This window comes from Cynocephalus volans, chromosome 12 (genome assembly GCF_027409185.1).
Source record: "Cynocephalus volans isolate mCynVol1 chromosome 12, mCynVol1.pri, whole genome shotgun sequence".
NCBI lineage: Eukaryota > Metazoa > Chordata > Mammalia > Dermoptera > Cynocephalidae > Cynocephalus > Cynocephalus volans.
Window position 1 is genome coordinate 99,986,126 of NC_084471.1, and position 20,723 is coordinate 100,006,848.

The 20,723-nt window shown below is 35.0% G+C and overlaps 1 protein-coding gene across 2 annotated transcripts in view; it reads left to right on the forward strand.

Annotated features, from left to right (window-relative positions):
• The window catches only part of LRP6 (LDL receptor related protein 6), a 160,552-nt gene extending 144,099 nt beyond the window's left edge, over positions 1-16,453 (forward strand). The window contains exons 17-23 of one of the 2 annotated variants that reach the window (XM_063074658.1): positions 1,343-1,468; positions 6,265-6,501; positions 7,129-7,239; positions 10,658-10,888; positions 12,249-12,385; positions 13,062-13,159; positions 15,797-16,453. In XM_063074658.1, the coding sequence (XP_062930728.1) occupies positions 1,343-1,468; positions 6,265-6,501; positions 7,129-7,239; positions 10,658-10,888; positions 12,249-12,385; positions 13,062-13,159; positions 15,797-16,091 (1,235 nt within the window). In that variant the 3' untranslated portion in view covers positions 16,092-16,453. The remainder of the gene's footprint in view (positions 1-1,342; positions 1,469-6,264; positions 6,502-7,128; positions 7,240-10,657; positions 10,889-12,248; positions 12,386-13,061; positions 13,160-15,796) is intronic. The other variant, XM_063074659.1, reaches the window with a different exon arrangement.
• The last annotated feature ends 4,270 nt before the right edge of the window (positions 16,454-20,723 follow it).

The following is a 20,723-nucleotide window of genomic DNA, read 5'->3' on the forward strand; positions in this document are numbered from 1 at the left end:
TTTTATTTGGAAAAACATTTTTTGAAATTTCTAACGTTAAAAATGAGATTTTTAATCAAAATTGTCAGAATTAAAAGGTTGAAAGACACTACTATATAGGTTGTATATTCTAATATAATGAGTGCTGTGGGTTGAATGTGTCTCCCAAAGGTTCATGTGTTGGAGACTTGATTTCCATTGTAATAGTGTTAAGAGGGTAGGAAATCCTATTATGATAATTGAAAGGTAGGGCCTTACAGAGGTGATTAGGTTGTGGACACTGTGAATGGGTAAACCCATTGATGGTTTCATGGGTGGTAATGGGCATGGTTCTGATGGCTTTAAAAGGAGAGCAAGTGAGGAGGTTCACTCTCTTGCTCATCATTTACCATGTGTCTGTAGAGCCACCACCAAGTGTGTTCCCTGTACTTTCTACTTCCCAGCCTCCAAAACTGTAAGAAATAAATTTTACTTCTTTATAAATTTCTCAGTTTCAGGTATCCTGTTATAAGCAACAGAAATGGACTAATACAGTGAGTAATGTCTCTTTTGGACAACATGCTCATTTGTAGATAGCTGTCTCCCTCAATCTCATCAACACAAACTGAAGCAGGACTGACGTTATTGTAGAAGAGACTCAGATAATAAGTGGTGGCTGCGTTAGATGTTGGTATTTTGTGATGACAAATTTCAAGTTGCTTTTAACACAAGCTAAATAAAAAATTCAAAACAATGATTTCCTTAAAAACAACTTGTGAAACACAGACTTTGAAAAGTTGCCTAATGGTTTATTTATTTAACATAGCCCAAATATGAGAAAATTAGACATTTATAATATTTATTGCAAGTTACCTTTTGTCCTTATCTTTCTGGTTCAGCCAAATGCAACCTTAAGTTTTTTCTTCCAACAACTCTTATTTTCAGTGGATTCCTCATTAAAGTATACTTTTTGATGAAATCATCTTATCTTTTAGAAATGTGTTTTTGAGTTAACATCTTTAGTATAGAAAAGTTCTTATGTATTTTAAATAGAATAATATTCAGGTTTCAGCATTCTCCCTAGCAATTTTTTAATTTCAGTACTCAGCTTTTCATATTCATAAAAATTGACATTAACTATACCATAACTTAAGATATTTAAAAATATTTTTTATATAAATATGTAAAGACTGTGGTTAGATATAAATATTTTCTTGTAGGTTGTGGGAGGATGGAGTGAGGAATCATATTGTGTGAAAATAAAGTCCAAGCTGATTTTACACTTGGTTTTCTTCATAATTCATAAATAATTGATTTTAACAGGGTTGTTTTTTTCTTTTTTCCTTTTTCTTTTCTTTCTTTCTTTTTTTTTTCTTTTTTGCAGGACAGCACCCTTGTGCTCAGGATAATGGTGGCTGTTCACATATTTGTCTTGTGAAAGGGGATGGTACTACAAGGTGCTCTTGCCCCATGCACCTGGTTCTACTTCAAGATGAATTATCTTGTGGAGGTAAATATGCTGTGATTTTTTATGCAAGCCTAAGTGCCAACGTATCTTAGTCTAGCTTTCTAAGATGAGGCAGTGAAGTTGGTCTTTCTCCTAATATAATTGGTCACTCGTATTCCATTTATCTGCAGTATACTAGGCCTTTGGGGTTATTCTTTTTTTTTTCTCCAAGTCTCTGGGAACCACTATTTTACTCTGTTCCTATGAGTTTTACTTTTTTACACTCCATGTGTGAGTGAGATCATGCAATATTTGCCTTTCTCATCCTGGCTTATTGCACTTAACATAATGTTCTTCACATTTATCCGTGTTGTTGCAAATTACAGGATTTCCTTCTTTTTTAAGGCTGAATAGTATTTTATTATGTATATATTGGCACATTTTCAGCCTGTGAATGAGTGTATTTCTTAATAATAAAGTAGCTCCCCCCTGTCAGGGTAGCAAGATGTATTAATCCTACCTCTGATAATCTCTCCATCCACTGAATTCTAGATTCTGTCAGTTTATGTATTATTGCTGGGAATATGTCCAGGGGAGAGAATATTCTTTTGTTCAAATCCATCAGCAGTTTTCTGTTGTTTTTCTTATTTATCTAACAAAAAAAATTTTTTTTAAAGATAATCACTGAGTGTAGTGATAGTTAAATTGGTTTAATCACTCATGGGGTATATGAAATTGGCTCATTCCTTTGTTAAATCATAGTGTGGCAGTATCAAGCAACATAATAGTATTCATACCCTTAATTCAGAAATCTTCCTCTTGGGGATAATTCTAAGTGGATTCAGCTGAAGGGAAAAGACTGCATCATGCTGTTATCTACAGTGGCAGAAATTTTAAAACAATCTAACTTCTAGTGGTAGGAAATTATTAAGTAAAATAACTGAGTTTATATAGCTGTTTAATGTTATGATATGAAGTTGATGTAAAAATGTAGCCAAAATACTTGCTCAAGTGAAAAATAAAGTTATTAAAAATAGTGTTTTTTATTATGAGTTCAACTACATAAAACACGTATTTCTGTAAACAAAGATTGAAAGAGAATCTGCACTCAGGATTGGCTGTTTAGCTCAGTTGGTTACAATGCAGTGTTATAAAACCAAGGTTTGAATCCCTGTACTGGCCAGCTGCCAAAAAAAAAAAAAAAAAAAAAAAGTATGCACACTCAGAATATAAAAATTGCTGATAAAGTGGGATTACAAATAAATTTTATTCTAACTTCGAGTGTTTTTAAAAAATAAATAATGCATGTATTTAGTAGCTGCCATAGTCACTTTGCTTTGACTAGAAGATTTGAGGATCTTTGAGGCAGAGCATACGATGTAGTCAGGGAGATGAGACAGGCACACAGTAAAAGTTAAGCTCTGGTTCTTGAAATTAAAAAAAAAAAAAAGGCATTGCTCAATAATGTAATGTGTTTAATGCCAGTGAACTGTGTACTTTAAAATGGTTAAATTGATAAATTTTGTTATGTATATTTTACCACAATAAAAAAATAGCATGTATTTCCATGTATCAGGATGCTAGACTATTACTTTAATAAAGCAAATCCTAGAAAAATGTCCCTTTATGTTAATGATAACATAGATGAATCTGAATCAAGGATTTCATCTTCCAGTTAGAAAATGTCTTGTAAAGGACTTTTGATTTTTTTTTTTTTTTTGCTTGCACATTTAGTGATTATTTTTAATATATGTACCAAGTGGATAGTCAGCAAGTTTTGACGTTATGTATACAGCTGTGTTACAGACACCCAAATCAAGTATAGAATGTTGCCATAAGAACCCTTTTGTCCCTTACCAGTAAATTCTCCTCTTCCAGAAGTAACCACTATTCTGATTTTTATCCCCACAAATTAGTTTTGCCTGTTTTTGAACTTTACATAAATAGAATCATGATATATGTATCATTTTCGTTTCTGGATTCTCTTGCTTAATATACTTTTAAGATTCAGTCATACATTTGTTTATTAGTAGTTTTTCCTTTTCATTGCTGAGTAGTATTTCATTATAACACTGCAATTTATTACTCTCCCGTGAGGAACATTTTGTTTTCAATTTTTTGTTATTAAGAATTAAACTTCAATGAAAATTTGCGTATGTCTTTTTGTTTTTTAATATTGATTTTACAGTGAAGATAAATGAAATAAAAAACTAATTTCCTCAGCCTGACCTTCAAGATGTGATTTCATTTGAGCCTGTGTCTCCAGTCTATCTCCTTTTGTATTTCTTCCCAACTTGCTCACTTTACTTTTGTTTGGCTCTTCAGAGTTTGAGGATCACTGTGGCATGTTCTGTTTGTTTCGCTTCTCTGGCTTTACTTGCGGTATTTTAAGGACATATTTCTCTTCTTCCATGCCCATGCTAAATCTCACTCATTTTTCAAGGTGCAGCTGGTCTTTTCATGATCTATGTTCTCCTCTTTCTCTGAATTGTAGCACTTGTTACCAGAGTTTGCATGACATGCAGTTTAGAGTAATACTGTCATAAATTTTATATTTATTAGTCTCTTTCTACCTCCAATCAAATTCAAAGCCCATTAAGGACATGGATTATATATTACCTATTTTGATTCTGTATACAATTTAGTATAGTGCTGAATATGAAATAGGCTCTTAGAAAATAATCCCTCAGATTCTCCATGTAAAATTAAAATGTTCACATGTAATCTGCAATATTCTCTTTTCTAAAGATGGATTTTCTGATTCAGGGTCATATTAAGTTGTTGTGTTCTCTAGAGAATTTACTAACACACAAATATTTTGAGGAGTCAGCTTGTGCTGTAGTAGTAGAGGCACTAGGCTAAAAGTGAGGAGGCTACCCTTATAGACCTATCTTTTTTATTGTCCCTTGTTTATAGGGAGCTCTGTGGCCTTGTACAGTCACTTAGCCTCTCTGAGCCTCAGTTTACTTATTTGCAAAACAAGGAAATTAGGCTCAAATGGGAGTTCTCAAACTGTGTGGTTTCAGCTTATTTTTTACATTTTCAAAAATTACTGAGGCCTCCAAAGGGTTTTTTATTTTGTGTGTGTGTGTGTGTGTGTGTGTGCGCGCGCGCGTGCATAGGGTATATTTATCTATATTTTACTATATTAGAATTTAAAACCAAAAACTTTAAAAAATATTTATTAAAAATAAGCCCTTACATATTTTTATTATGTTCAGAAAATTATATTTTCTAAGTAAAATAATTTTAGTGAGAAAACTGAGTGGCATTGTTTTTACATTTTTGTAAATCTAATGTTGGGCTGGATTCTCATGTCTACTTCTGCATTCAATTTGTTGTAATATGTAATTTTGGTTGAAATATATGAAGAAAATTTGGCCAGACACAGATATGTAGTTGGAAAATGGAGGACTATAATAATAGCATTTTCAAGTAATTATGGATATTTGGATTCCACACCAAATCTTGACAAGTGGTAGTTTCCTACAGGTTAAGTTACAGTGTAGAACTTGAAACTGTATCAATTAACTGTTCATATATAAAAATATAAAATATACTTATCTATTTTGTAATCTGAATGGATCTTTTACCCAGGCGTGATTTTGTAAACACATAACCAAGGGGCACAGAAATTGTTATTTACTTGTTAATTACTCTTAAGGGAGAATTTAAAAAATACTTTTTCTTTATGTGTGAGGTTTACTTATAATCAAGATTTACTTACTAAGAAGTGTTAATATTTCCTTGGTCATTTGGAAATATTAGAATTCAATTCAGAAATTCCCAGATCTTTAAGTTTTGATCAATTTCATTATACAATATAAAAAAATCACATTTATTAATATCAGCATCAATCTCATCAGAAAAGTCTTTAAGTGGTGGGAATCTGTTGAGCTGATAGTGTTGGATACAAGTTTTCCAAAATTCTAACTTCTGATTGAAAGCTCCAGTAACATAATTTGCCACAAATTGTTTTCCTTGAAGTAACAGGCTCACTTTGTTCATTAAAAAAAATTCTTGCCAAATACTGAAGTGTAAATAACTATATTTTATCTCTTGGTTGTTCTTTCAGGTAAAAACGGTGTTCATTTTGAGTTGAGATTACAAGTCAAACAAATGCTTTCCTTTTAGAAAGCATCATGCTTAGGTTTGCAAAATGAGTGTTATGTATACTTCCCATTTTATCAAACAGCATTTTGAAGAGACATGTACTCAGGAGTTGACTTTAATATAGTTCATATTTTTTATTGATTCATCAAGAACATCTTTAATGAAACTGGCCTTTTTGTTTAAAATGTGAGTGTGTGGCTGTGTAGAATGCAGTGAGTACTAGTACAGTTTGGTGTCATTGCCTTGAGTCTGCTAAGGTGCCAATGGTTTTAGCGACCATTCCTTTTGTATCATCATTGCAATTGTAGTGAAAAAAGCAAATGACATCTTAGTATTATTATAATCGTAATTTTGAATTTGTGGGTCTCCTGAGAAAGGTCTCAGGTATCCTCAGGGGTTCGTGGATCACCCTTTGAGGACCTCAGAACTAAAAAACTTAGGAGTTCTAGGCTAACTTTTAAATATTTGGAGGTTGGTAATTATAGTGATTATTCCTAGGTTACGTGTGAGATTGTAATGGATTACAAATACTATAATCATACTTGAATTAGTGAATCTAAATGAAGTAGTAGTGTAAAAACTTTATTTCTTCTCCAATTAGTTGAAATGGTTTACAAATTATATTTATTATAAAGTGTTTAGTTTATGTTAATTATTAAATGAGTTTCACTCGGGTGTAAGTGTTTGTACCTCTTTGTGACCATTGTTGTGTTTTTTGTCACTCCCTCCCCCTTGTTCATTTGAAGAACCCCCAACATGTTCTCCTCAACAGTTTACTTGTTTCACGGGGGAAATTGACTGTATCCCTGTGGCTTGGCGGTGTGATGGGTTTACTGAATGTGAAGACCACAGTGATGAACTAAATTGTCCTGTATGCTCAGAGTCCCAGTTCCAGTGTGCCAGTGGGCAGTGTATTGATGGTGCCCTCCGATGCAATGGGGATGCAAACTGCCAGGATAAATCAGATGAGAAGAACTGTGAAGGTATCCAAAATTCCTCAGTGTCTGGTTGTGCGGGTTTTTTTGCATTACGTTCTTCAAATTTCAGAATGTTACTTTAGCTCAATAGTAGATTTGAGAGTTTTCAAGTACATTTGACCGTATTATGTCTGAACGTAATACCCTGTTCCAAATTATGTTTTTAATTCACTTCGCATGCATGTATTTTTATATAAATTAATAAGCTTTGAAAATTGGGAAATGGGACCAAAAGATTAGGCCTTCAGTATATAAAAATAGTCCCTTTTTCCAGTGAACTCTTAATTAGTAGATTTATTTATTACAATCTAAAATTCTCTTTTCCTCACTAACCTTTAATACAGTAAGAACAAACAAACCAAGTTCTTTAGAATTCTTTAGGGTAACCAGCAGAATTATTATGAAAGAGGAAATTTAATGTAAAGAATAAAATAGTAAATTTCCTGCTGGATCCCCCCCCCCCTTTTTTCCTTTTCCCTGTACAAGTCGAAATCCCTAGAGACTGATATTTAAGTTGTATCTAAAAGTCCAATTTGTTTTTCATTTATGCTGAGGAAGCACCTTATGACTCTTGCCAGCGTTTGGCTTTGCATAATAGTAAAAAATAAGAAAACTATTTGCATTTTTTCCCAGTGCTTTGTTTAATTGATCAGTTCCGCTGTGCCAATGGTCAGTGCATTGGAAAACACAAGAAGTGTGATCATAATGTGGATTGCAGTGACAAATCAGATGAACTGGATTGTTGTAAGTAGGACTAAAACCTTGTTAATTACTCTTAAGGGAGAATTTAAAAAATACTTTTTCTTTATGTGTGAGGTTTACTTGTAATCAAGATTTACTTATTAAGAAGTGTTAATATTAAGCTAATTATTGGTTAGGGATTTTTTGATTTGTTTTTAATAATTTCTTAAAGATAGCAGTTTTCTTATGCACAGAAATCTTCACAAGAAACATTTAGTAAAGGACCAGAAAAGAATAAATATTGTTTTGCCACAATTAAAGTTACAAAGCCCTCAAATAATTAGTTAGATACATGGAAATCAAGTGGTGATCTAGAGTTAGTTTCTGAACATCAGTCCATGTTTAACTGTCTCCCATTCTTTTCTTGAAGTGTTTCCACCAGTTTCTCAATGGCTAGAAGACTTTAAGAGCTTTCTTAAAATGCAGCCAAAGGATATTTGAATCAACATATACCCCTAGATTTAGGGACCCCTGGCTGAACATCCTGTGGTTTCTTCAAGGTTCATAACTGTTGACCAATGCCCTAACATATATAATATATCCCAAACTGATAAACTTAACTTCTTTTTTTAAAAATTGAAACATAATTGTACATATCTGAGGGGTATAGAGTTGAATATCAATACCTGTGTGTAGTATGTGATGCTCAAATCAGGGTAATTAGTATATTCAACATTACGCAATTTAATCATTTTTTGTGACCCTTTACCAATTTTTTACTAGCCCCTCCTCCGCCTCCTTCTTTCCCACGATAAACTTGATTCTGAATGGAATTTAGTGTAAGCCAGGTTTACCCTGTCAAAACTGGTTTGATGGAATTTAGATAGAACTCATTAAAAAACCTCTTTCAGCTGTAATGAGGACTTTAGGCTCTTATTTTTACAAAGTTCAGGTGGGATATTCAGTGAGACTTAGAATCTGTTCATTAACTCAACAAGCATTTACTGCCTTGTGGCCTAACATTAGATATATGTTAGGGCATTGATCAATAGTTATGAATCTCAAAAAAACCTCTGCTGTATTCTGAGGATACATGGTACCTGCACCAAGTTTCTCAGAGTCCTCTGTGGTTGAGATAGTAGTAAGAATAGGGATTTATTTATTTACTTATTTAATTTTAAACCAGAAAAAAATTAGTAAAAGTGGTTCAACATTAAGACTATAGCTTTTTCTCATTCCCCCCCTCTGCCACCCCCCTTAATAAAGTAGCAAACTCTCAGAACCCACTAAGTGAACAACCATGAAAAACAGTAAGAATAGGAATTTTAGAACCAGGTAAAGCTGGATTTGAATCCTAGCCCCTCTCCTTCTAGCAAATTATTTGTTCTTGTTAAAACTTAGTTTCCTCATCTCTGAAATGAAGATAATGATACTTAGCCTGGTGGTTGTGACAAAATTAAATGATTTAACGTATATATCATTTAGCCTGGCTAACACATAGCCTAGGTCATAGAAGGTACTATTGATAAAGGAATGTGATAAGTAATATAAAAAATGCTTTAACAGGGATCTGTACAAGTAGTAGTACAAAGGAGAGAGTAGTCAACTTTTAAGGAATGAAGATGGAGTTGATCAAGGAAGTCTTCTTAGAAAAATTGTGCCTAAGATTGGGTGTTGATCAATGAACAGTGTTCATTATGCATGTAATTAGAGAAATTGCATTTCAGGCACAGGGAATATCCTGTTCAAAAGCAGAAAGGAACACTGTCCTGTTAGCTCTGTTTGTTAGAGCACAGCCTTATAACACCAAGGTCCAGAGTTCAATCTCTGTACCAGCCAGCCACCAAAAAAAAAAAAAGCGGGGGATGGGGGGGCGGGGAGAAAGGTGTGAAACTGGCATCTTTGGGAAACTATGTGTAAATAGAACTGCCAAAATATAGGCTATGTCTTGAGGGGTCAGCAAGAGATAACACAGATAAAGATAAGGTCATGAGGACTTTGTTCTTCTCAAGAGCCAGGACAGTATTTCATTAACAATGAAAGTCATTGACAATTTCAAGAAAACGTCTGGCAAGGCCACATAAATACAAAAACTGTAAAGCATATGGATTATAGATGATACAAATATAGGCAGGGAAATTTGTTATACTGGTTGCTTTCAAAGTTTTTTTGACCACATCAAAAGGGACACAAAGATGTGGGTGCATTTGTAAGGAAAGTATCACACAACAGTATTTACCTATATTATGTAGAATGCATTCTGATGTAAACTTTCTTAAAGCTTGGCATTAGAAAGGAATGCCAAGGCACTAGAAAGGGACAAAAAAGATGGGATTTTTTTTTTTTCCACAGGGACTAAGGATAATCTGTGCCTCACATTTCACCAGCTAAGTTTGTAACTGATAGTCCCTACATATTATGTACTTAGTAATGTCATTTTCACTCATTTCTTTCATATAATCTGTCAGGATGTGTTTAGCTACATGGATGGGAGATTTCAGGTAAGATGAAGCAGAAGGAAGTTTTTTAAAGGATCTGCGATTGTGAGGTAATTTAATTATTAAGAATGGAAGAATTTTCCTTCTGACTAGAAGAGTAGCTCTTTTTTTTAAGTTTTTAAAAAATTTATCTTTAGAAGAGTAATGCTCTAAGTTTGATAAGCCCATTTGCTCTTTTCCTTTATTCTGGATAGTGATGTCCTCTCCTTCCTAAAGCCTCAGGTAGCTGAGAGATCCAGCGAAGGTGGATCCCTCGGGCAGGAGCCTCCTCTAGGGCTCTGGCCGTTCTCTGAGGCCTCTAGTCATCAAGTCAGGCAGGTGGACAGCCTGAAGGCAGCAGCAGATTGGGTCTGGGAACTCAGGCTTATCTTTAGTTTCTAATTTTCCTTACCAGCCCTAAATGTTGCTATTCAAATCTAAAATCTAACCATGGGGCCGAGCCCGTGGCGCACTCGGGAGAGTGCGGCGCTGGGAATGCGGCGATGCTCCCGCCGCAGGTTCGGATCCTATATAGGAATGGCCGGTGCACTCACTGGCTGAGTGCCGGTCACGAAAAAGATAAATTCTAACATGTACTCAGGGCATCTTTTGGCTTCTTCACATTGCAGGTAAAACATTTGATGACAACTTTGTCGATTTTTATGGTATACAGAATGAAGTAGAATAGATTTTATCTATATATGTATTGAAAGCTTCTGAATGATGTTTAAATCTATACTTCATTTACCATCTTTGTTTCTGTCAGTACTTTCCAATCTGTTGTTATTTTTCTGTTCTCACTTAAGGGTACTTCATTTTGATTCCTCATGATGGCATTTGACCCATATGTCTATGAGGTGTGGTGTATATGTATTCATAAAAAAGAAAATGTTGATGAATTAATTAGGCCTGTATCTTTACATTCTGCAAGTCCTCTTTTTGATTGCTATTTTGAATATACAGTTGTTTTCCATTAGATAACTATGCTGAATTCTCCATTTCAGATCCAACTGAAGAGCCAGCACCACAGGCCACCAATACTGTTGGTTCAGTTATTGGAGTAATTGTCACCATTTTTGTGTCTGGAACCATATACTTTATCTGCCAGAGGATGTTGTGTCCACGTATGAAGGGAGATGGGGAAACCATGACTAATGACTACGTAGTTCATGGACCAGCTTCTGTGCCCCTTGGTTATGTGCCACACCCAAGTTCTTTGTCAGGATCTCTTCCAGGTGAGTAAGACGGATCCATTGAGAATCAAGTCTTGGTTCCTAGCAAGATTGCCAAGTTTCCATCATGGAAACAGAATATTATCTAGAGACTATTTCAAACTAGATTACTTCAGGTTTAAACACATTATAAGAACAAATGTTCTTTGTTACTTTTAGCATCTTTTTACATAAAAGGCCTGGTAGAAATTGCCAAAGGATATAAGCAAATACATATACAAGCTTTAAGCCCTTGTGGCTGCACTCCTGGATGTACTCTACTGAAAGTGAACCAGCTAGTCATGAGGTGAAAAGAGTCATATCATAAACAACATGTTCTTTAGGTTTACTGCCAGGGAACCCCAGTACTGCTGAGCCCAGGAATAAAAGGAGACCAAAAAATAGAAAAGATAACCTTCAGCAAACAAAGATTCATCAAAGATTTAGAAATAGCTGGGTGATGAAAAGCAGGGATATCCTGTCTTATGTTTTCTCCTGACTTTATGTGATGACAGTGGGGCTAGGGCTGGTTTAGGCGTAGCCAACTAGCTAGAAATTTTACACTTGGATAGCCATATTGCTCTGGGGAAGTATAGCTTTTTCAGTGTTTTCTGGTGGCCCTTAGTGGAAAGAAGCCTTCTTTGTAGTGAATATGGAGAAAGAGGTGCCTGTCAAAAGCCCTCTGAAAACAGGAACTTACTGTGGGTGTAACTCTTAAGAGAATAGACAAGGTTTTTAAGCTGTAAATGATAATGTTTCCTTGTCGCCATACCTATTTTCAGTTAGTGGAATTAGGGAAGCTACTTAGAAAAAATAGAATTTCTTCTTTAGCACTGGTGGTTTTGATTTCTGCAACATTTGTGTCTAGTAGATGAAGAAATATCTTGCATATATTGCTTTTTGTTTTTTAACAAATCTATTATTTAATCTTCTCTGCTTCACATTCCTGCCCTTCACAATCCTTTCTGCTGCTTTAAATCCTCCAAGAGGTTGACAGCCTCTCATCCTGAAGTGCTCTGCTTCCACCAGGGGAGGGAGGACGTGCGAGCTATTCCTGGCCTTGTTCTAGACTGCCTCCAATGGAAGCATTCACTTCTACAGAACATTCGTTTTCCTTTCTCCATTAAATGTTTTCAATTATTATTAGAAAAAGAGGGCATAAGTTGTTTTAAAATTAGACTATTTGACTATTGGCATTTGGGGTTGTTGTTTGTTTGTTTTAGTAGCTGACCAGTACAGGGATCAAACCCTGGACATTGGTGCTATCAGCACCGTACTCTAACCAACGTTTGTTGGTGTTTGTAATCCTAGGGTTGAATAAAATTGTTTCATGCATTTTTATAGATCTTATTCATCTGTAGTTTGTATCTTCCTTTCATTTTAGGAATGTCTCGAGGTAAATCAATGATCAGCTCCCTCAGTATCATGGGGGGAAGCAGTGGACCCCCCTATGATCGAGCTCATGTCACGGGAGCATCATCAAGTAGTTCTTCAAGCACCAAAGGCACTTACTTCCCAGCAGTAAGCAGTCTGTTTTCCTTTGTTTTCCTTTGAGTGCTAGGATGCATAGGATCTTAGATTTTTAACTCATTTAAATGTGGGTGCTCAGTGACGGTAATATAAAAATAGTTTTTATAATATAGAATTTAGGCATATAAGGCTCAAAGAAGGATTTACCACCACCACTACCTCCCTTCCCCCATGCTTGTCAGTCTTTCTCTTAAGTTACTGTGTAATATGCAGCATATTTGAAAGCACTGGGTAGTAATTTTACATTTTAAATAAAAACAGAACTACTGAGTGGTACCTCTTGGGAGACTTAGGACCTTCATTTCATGACCTCCCAAAAGAGGAAGAACACCTGGAATTTCTGCTAAATCAGTAATTTTTCTCTAAACATTTATAATTAAAAAAAATCAGAACCTAGCTGTGCTGATCTTAAACCAGTGACTTGTAGATCACAGATTATCTTTTCATCACTTTGTGCTCTTTGGCCATGATGAAATTGTGTCTTAGGAAATGTGGAGCCACAATCCTAAAGTACTGTTTGAGGTCAGTTCTTTGGAAAAAGAGGATTGTGCTAATAGTGTAATGGAAAGGAATAGGAATCTAGATGAAGGAAGAAGAGCTGAAAGAAAGTCTAATAGTCTCTCTGTAAACTATCATTATTTTAATATTTAACTGTTTTTCCTTTTAGATTTTGAACCCTCCGCCATCCCCAGCCACGGAGCGATCACATTACACTGTGGAATTTGGTTACTCTTCAAACAGTCCGTCCACTCACAGATCGTACAGGTAGTACGCATCCTCCTTTATTATAAGTGGAACTATTCATTAGAAGGGAGAAGTGTTCTAGTTGTGGCTTCATGTAGCCCAGACGAGGAGATCACAGCCATCAGACAGAGCAAGCGTCTTCTCTTGGTAATGATTACATTGCCCCTGCCACAAATTCTTTTCTTTCTGGACATTTTACATTTTTAAAAAAGAGTCAAAGTGCTGGCTTTTAGAGTAATAAAGTAGAGCCCCAAGCTTTTGCAGTATTCTGAGGAAAATCATACCTACCAAAGTTACTGATTTCAAAATAGGTTATTGCTCGGGTTAAGTTTGATTGATATTCTAAGAATGGATTATTGAAGTAAGACTATGGTTCAGAGAGTTGTGAGAGCTTAAAACAGTATGGGCACAGAATTGGAGAAAAGTTGAGAGAAGCGTAAGTTTAGTCTTTTCTTACATATGTTATTACTATCTGGAGTAAAAGATTTCTCATGTAGTTGCATGGAATAAATCAAGACTCACTAACATAGCTGGCCAGTTCGTTCAGTTGGTTAGAGTGTAGTGTTGATAATACCAAGGTCCGGGGTTCAGTCTCTGTTCTGACCAGCCAAAAAAAGTGAATGACTCTAAAATAAACGAAGTGTATTTGTAAACCACAAAAGGGGACATTATGCCTTTGTGCTAGTTTCTGAGTCTACAGAGTGTGTTGAGCAGGTCAAGTACTATTGTGACAGCCTTACTCTTCCATCTTACTTGAAGGGCCGACAGAAAGTCAGCTTGATATTCTGAGTGTCGGAGCTTCTCCCAAGTGCCTGTTACCTTCTAGATAAGGTGTTTTCTAGCATTTCAGTCAAACTGACCTTATATAACCTTTACACATGTATAGAAATAAAGTGAAAACTACTTATAGTACCTCATTCAGAATTCTCATTTCAGTTTAGATAGGACTATTTGAGATAGTCTTGTTTCTGAACTGATTGCTTTTTTTGATTTATTGTAATGTCACTCTCTCTGCCACAAGTTTGTTCTAAGAAGCCCAAACAGAGTAATAGAAGCCTAAACACTGAAAAACAAAAGGAAAGAACTAAAATTGACCTTGGTGTCATAACACAAAAATTAATTTCTTAATTCAAGCTGAATGAAACACTGTTTGATCAAAATAAACGTAATTGCATCAAAAACAGTTCTTGTTTAACCATTTCCCATGTCTCAAATTAAGCCAAATTCTCTTCTGAGTCAAACCTTTTGTCATTTGTTGAGATTTTAGTCTGAATTGGGACTTAAAAAGAATTAATTTAATTTTCTTTCCGTAAATAGAAATATTTGGCCTTTTGAATGTCAAGCCAAGAAATTTCACCAAGGCTTGACACCTGATTGGACAAAAAGACATTAAAAAACCTAAAAACCCTACAACATCATGTTAATATTGATATAAAAACTTTTAAGAACCTGCTCAGCAGGTCATGTAACTTTTGCTTTCCTGGTAGCCATTTCTTTGATGCAAGCCCAAGTGATATCAAATGGTTTGTATCCTGGGATATTATCTTGTGGCACTTTGTATCACTAGGTATTTTATGAATTGTTATATTACTTTTATACTTGCTCTTGCCCCTTCTCTTGCATTCACTTTGTTTGAGAAAGCTTATGAATAAATCTTTGGTTGGGATATATATATAAAGTAAGATAAACTTTACCATACTTATAATAAAAAGGTATGAGAAGCTAAAAATAGAAGGAGGAAGATAGAAAAGCAGCACTTTAGGCCAGCTCTTATTTTTGTTAGTACAGTGTGTTTCTCTTTCCAATGCTTTTTTCTTTAGTAAGCCATGATACAAACTTAACAACTATAAATTACTGGAAAAGATAGATGAATAAATGTAAGAAATAAATTAGGCCTCTGAAATATATATTAGAAAATTCACTGGCCCTACACGGGCTTTAAAATTTATCATTTTGATGTTAAGTGAAAGCTTCACTTATGACAATATTTTTGTTAATACACAAGGAATTGAAACTGTTTCCCCCAAACCACAGCAGATTCCCTTTGCTGCTGGTGTCATTAATAGGATAGATATTCCCCTTAGGCTTTCTACTGAAATTCAGCCTGGGTTGTCCAATGTTTGAGTTTTAAAGAAAGAAATGAAGTCTTCAGACATCATTGAATTATTCATCAGATAAATTATGGAGTAGTTAAAGAAGTTTGAGTTTGTAACATATGCAAAGACCCATTCTTCTCATCGGCTATGAAACTGCAGAAACTGGTGAGGGTTTACTCTATACCTTAAGAGCAAAATGTGTAAACAGATTTTCCAAAGATGACCATTAAGTACAACTTTGAATAGTGCTTTTTTATTCTATGGTACAGTTTAAGTTGACAAAGAAGAGCACATGGAGAGGCTAGATTGAGTTTACCTCCACATTCCCATCCTATTCATTTCTACTAGCCTCTAATTACATTTTATTTGCAAATATGAAAATACATGCTATCTTCCTCTGCTAATCTGCCACTGAAAATTGCCTTTTGGTCTGTGCAAATTTGAATTGCAGTAGTTTTTGTTATCAAAGTGAAGTTTACATCTAATACCTCTGTATGCTAATAGGGAAAATTATTTCTCTGTAAAACTTATTCTGTTTCTCTCTGTCTTCTCCCTATACCAGCTATAGGCCATATAGTTACCGGCACTTTGCACCCCCCACCACACCCTGCAGCACAGATGTTTGTGACAGTGACTATGCTCCTAGCCGGAGAATGACCTCAATGGCAACAGCCAAGGGCTACACCAGTGACTTGAACTATGACTCAGAACCTGTGCCCCCACCTCCGACACCCCGAAGCCAATACTTGTCAGCAGAGGAGAACTATGAAAGCTGCCCACCTTCTCCATACACAGAGAGGAGCTATTCTCATCACCTCTACCCACCGCCACCCTCTCCCTGCACAGACTCCTCCTGAGGAGGATCCCTCCTCCTCTGACTGCCTCCAATAAAAACGTACATACAAATTTGGTTGAGATCTGGAGGGGGGGAGGGAGCTATGAGAGAAGGATGAGGCAGACCGTGTACAGTTAAAATTATAAAATGGGGCAGGGAATACTGGAGATATTTGTACAGAAGAAAAGGATATTTATATATTTTCTTAAAACAGCAGATTTGCTGCTTGTGCCATAAAAGTTTGTATAAAAAATAAATTTGTACTAAAAGTTTTATTTTTGCAAACGAAATACACAAAGCATGCCTTAAACCCAGTGAAGTGACTGAGTACAAAGGAAACAGGAATACTAAAGGCATCCCTGACCAGGAATGTCTGGGCTTTATTGATACCAAAAAAAAAAAAAAAAAAAAAAAAGAATAAGAAGAACTTAAGTCCATTTCAGAGCAGCAAACCATAGATAATTGGAAGTAGCCAAATAGCCTCCATGTTAACTAACATTTGAGGGCCAACAAGTTAAATCATGAAAGAAAAAAAAAAAAAAAGGAATTAATACTAACCTTGGATGAAGCGCTGTGTTTTCTTTTAGGAACCCAGCAATTTTAGTGAGGAAAGTAGGTGTTTATAAAACCCATCCTGGGTGTTGCTGTTGCAGGAGAGACCAGCTGTCTGGTAAGATGCCGTGGGGCTGCCTGTGCAAGCCTTGTGCCCCTACCTTAGGATCCACACCTCTGTCAGAGATTAGTTTTTTTTCTAGGTGTTTTTACCTTGCTGCCTCCCCCAGCCACTTTGTAGGCCATTTGCTAAGATACCGTGACTTATTCAAGCTTTTTAATCTGAGGAACTGATTAAATGGAATTTTCTAAATTAAGGTTTGATTTTAATATTTCCACTAGCTCCACTCCCCAGTAGGCTTAGCTCTTCAATTTGACTGCTGCTTTTGCATAAGGATCAAAAATTAGACATATTATTGCTCTTCTTTATTTCCAAGATTTTTTTAATGCTCATTAAAATGTCTTTTTACAACACGTATAGACAGTGTTTAAGAATTACAAATTTAACTGTTATATTTTTGTTGTAAATTAATCCTATATCCTTGCAGTACTTTCAGTATATAATATCACTATATGAAATCATTTAAATATATATATTTTCTGAGTAAAACATTTAAATATGTTCTGGTTAGAGACAATCTATTTAAAAAGAGAATTTTTTGTTATCATTAGGTTTTCCCTATATTAACTGTTTGTGACATTTTTATGTTCTTTAGGCCAATTTTTCTCAGAATGATGTTACATACATACCTCTTCTAATGTGTGACATGAATTTAATGTCTTCCTGTTACCCACTGTGAATGTTAGGTCGTTTTCAAATTATCCACAGTTATTCTTGTAATCACCTCATATATTTTTATGTGTGTTCTCTCTTATCCCTTTACGGATTAAGATAATTTAACAAATTTACAATGGGGATTAAACGAGAAGGCAAACTGTTAACTTCTCAGCTGTCAGAACTTGGGTGGAAGGGAGTAATGGAAGTCTTTTACGTAATCTGCCTAGCCTGCTGTCATGTGCAGTACTGCGGCTGCTGCATCTTCAGCCATCAGGGCTGACCTGTGGAATGATTCTAGCACTGCTCTGCTACCTTGCCAGAAGTTAGTTTCCTGCTTTTTACATGTGTCTAGCGCTTCTCTGCTAAAACTGAATGTGTTTTTACATTAATGTATTTTTACCTTAATAGGTGTTGGTGGGTTAGTTATTGAATGGCTTTTAAAAAAATTCTATCTTACCAAGGCCTCTCTGGGTTTTAAGGGCCCAAAAGAAAACAACAGAAGAAAAGATTGAGAATTTTGGCAGGGGTGAAGTAACATTTTAAGTAATTAAAAAATACTGAAGTAACTTTTTAAAGAGAAAAAATGTGATTTCAGAATAATACTCAGATTGTTGGGGACAGCTTATAAAAATCAGATGCACTGGACTTTGCATATAAATGTATGGTAATCCATCAGGGTCTTGGATTTCAGTCAGACAAGCATTAACTCTTCCTGTTGATGGAACAAAGTGCTCACAGTCTAAGACAAAATGGACATTGAACTTGTGTTCTGTGACACACAGGGGCTCTTGATGCTTAAATGAAGATGGAAAGGTTAGCAATAACTGGGTATCAATTAGAATTTGAGAATTCTATATGTTTACATTTTTAATGTGCATCTTTATCTGGTGGGCTTCCTATGTGGAAACTTGCACTATGCTATAATAAACTAAGAGGAATATTGCCTTGTTTTATCTCAGTCCAAATGCTTGTACTGTGATGGCAATGGCCTCTTCTTGCAAAATACTAATTTGTGTGCCAATTTGTTTGAAATTATTTGAAGGCAGTTCAGCTTAATCTCAGTATCCTTTTTCTGGGGTAACTGAAATGGATTCTTAGTATTTCTGAAAGTACTTTTTAATGAGAGAGTCAAATACGGGAAAGACTTATTGGCCCTCAGGTTACATGGACAGTTAAGCTTAAGTAAACTGTATCTTGATTCTTAAACACAAGAGCTTTAATTGGGATAACTGAGGAGAAAAACCTATGAGACCACAAATCAGGGTAAAAAATGAAAGAGGATTTTAAAATTTGGTGTACTGTTAGATTCATTATCCAAGGGCAAAAATGAATAAAATTTTATTAGATTCCTTAAATACAAAAGTATTTATTTTGAACATGTATATTAAAGTATGCCCACATACTGATGTGATTAAAATCATCTGAGAAATGAACTTTAGCATAACATACTTTCTGTGCACTACAGTAAACTATTCTGCATTGAAGTGGTCTTTTATAACTAAGGTTCTGGACTTGGCTCCTTCAGAGCCCTAGTCTTCTGAAGAGTGGTCCAAAGGATTTTGGTCCTTAAGTCAGGTAATGGCACATTCACAGGAAAAACAGAGTTGGCAGATAGAATTTTTTCAGTATTAATTTTTCTTGCATGAAATTTTATTTGCTGCCAATCTTCTGTACTAGCATATCACAAGATGTCTGATTAGCAGATTGTGTAGTTATTTTAATTTTAACATAAAAATGCTTTATGATGTACCACCGAAGGATACCTAACCCTTTAATAAGTTTGCGAACAACTATTCAAGAGGGATGATAGGTATTTAGAAACAATGACTTTAATTAAAGAAGATTTTTGTCCAATGTGGGTCAGTAATTTGGAAGGGCATTGAACAGTAAAATTTTTAAGATGATTGAGGGTTGTATTTGTTCATTTAAAAATATCCTAAAGTCAATAATTTGTATGAGCGCAACTCATTCTATATTTAAGACGTAACAGTAGCCACCATCTATATTAGATAACAGTCAGTTTTGGCGGAACATCTTTTTGTTTTCCTGTAAAGGCAAATTCATGAAGAATACTTCAAGGAGAGATGGTAGCTGTGGCTTACCTGTCCTGTAAATGAAATGTCTGTTTATGTGATCTGATACCAACATTCATGATAGAGACTAGAGAGGCTTGTCTTAAGCAAGCCCGCTTCTCTGCAACAGGTGGGCTGCTGTTTTCCTATCTAGTCTTTTGCCTAGATTAGATTCTTAGAAATGTAATTTTTAAAATTATTTTTTTTTTGCAGGGTAAACCTTGCCGCTTCATTGATTTGCATGCCATAGGAGCTGCATATTGGTTACCATTACACAAGACTCAAAAACAAAAATCTTGGGCTTTTCATACCCCAAATATGTCATGCTATTTAATAGATGGGCGGTACTTTTATATGGCATCCTTAGTTTGTCTGGAGTGTGGATGTGAGTATGTGAGTATCAATTGATCAACAAATATTTGAACATCCACAAATGAAACTATACATTGAGTGGACTGAGTCTTAAGGAAGTTTATAATCAAGTGTTTTTTTAAAACATTATCAAAATTCTTAAACTCATGAAATTTTATTTGGTATTCCTTTTTTTTTTTATCCCAATCCTAAAATGAGCCAAAAGAAATAACAGATGATTTTAGAAAGTGCTGGTAGCATATGTATGGTTTTTAACTTCTGGTATGGCATCATTTCATATAGTCTCAATCTAGATTTTGAAATTCTCAAAGTTTTAGAGTAGAGGACTTTGGACCTCAAGCATAAAATATACATAATAATTTTTTAAAAATTTAGTACCATGAATCTAAATCGACAGGATATTTCTGTTTGACTTGATTTCACATCTCACTAAACTAAGCCTGTATCTGAGTGGAGGGACAGGTAGATTCTTAACTTATTTTTTTTCTTTCTTTCTGGCAGCTGGCCTGTACCTGGACCCTCCCGTGTTATCAGCACCATGCTCTAACCAACTGAGCTAACCAGTGAGCCATTAAGTTAATCTTAGACTTAGAATGACTTTGAATTAAATTACTGACTTTACCCTCACCCTCTTTCAGTTGAGGTGAATTTTACTGTTTTTCTTTTTCACAAGGCATTCTTAAACCATTTTTAAGTTTATTGCTGAAAAAGAATTTTCACAACTTTACAGATAGAATTACAAACTAAGTGATTTCTTATACTTAGAAATGGAGTATAGAACTAACATAAACTGTTAGATTTCCCATCATCACTTAAAGTTTGCCCAGAAGTTAACACCAAAGAGTTATAGACAGCATGCTTTTGCTTAACTGTCCATTTT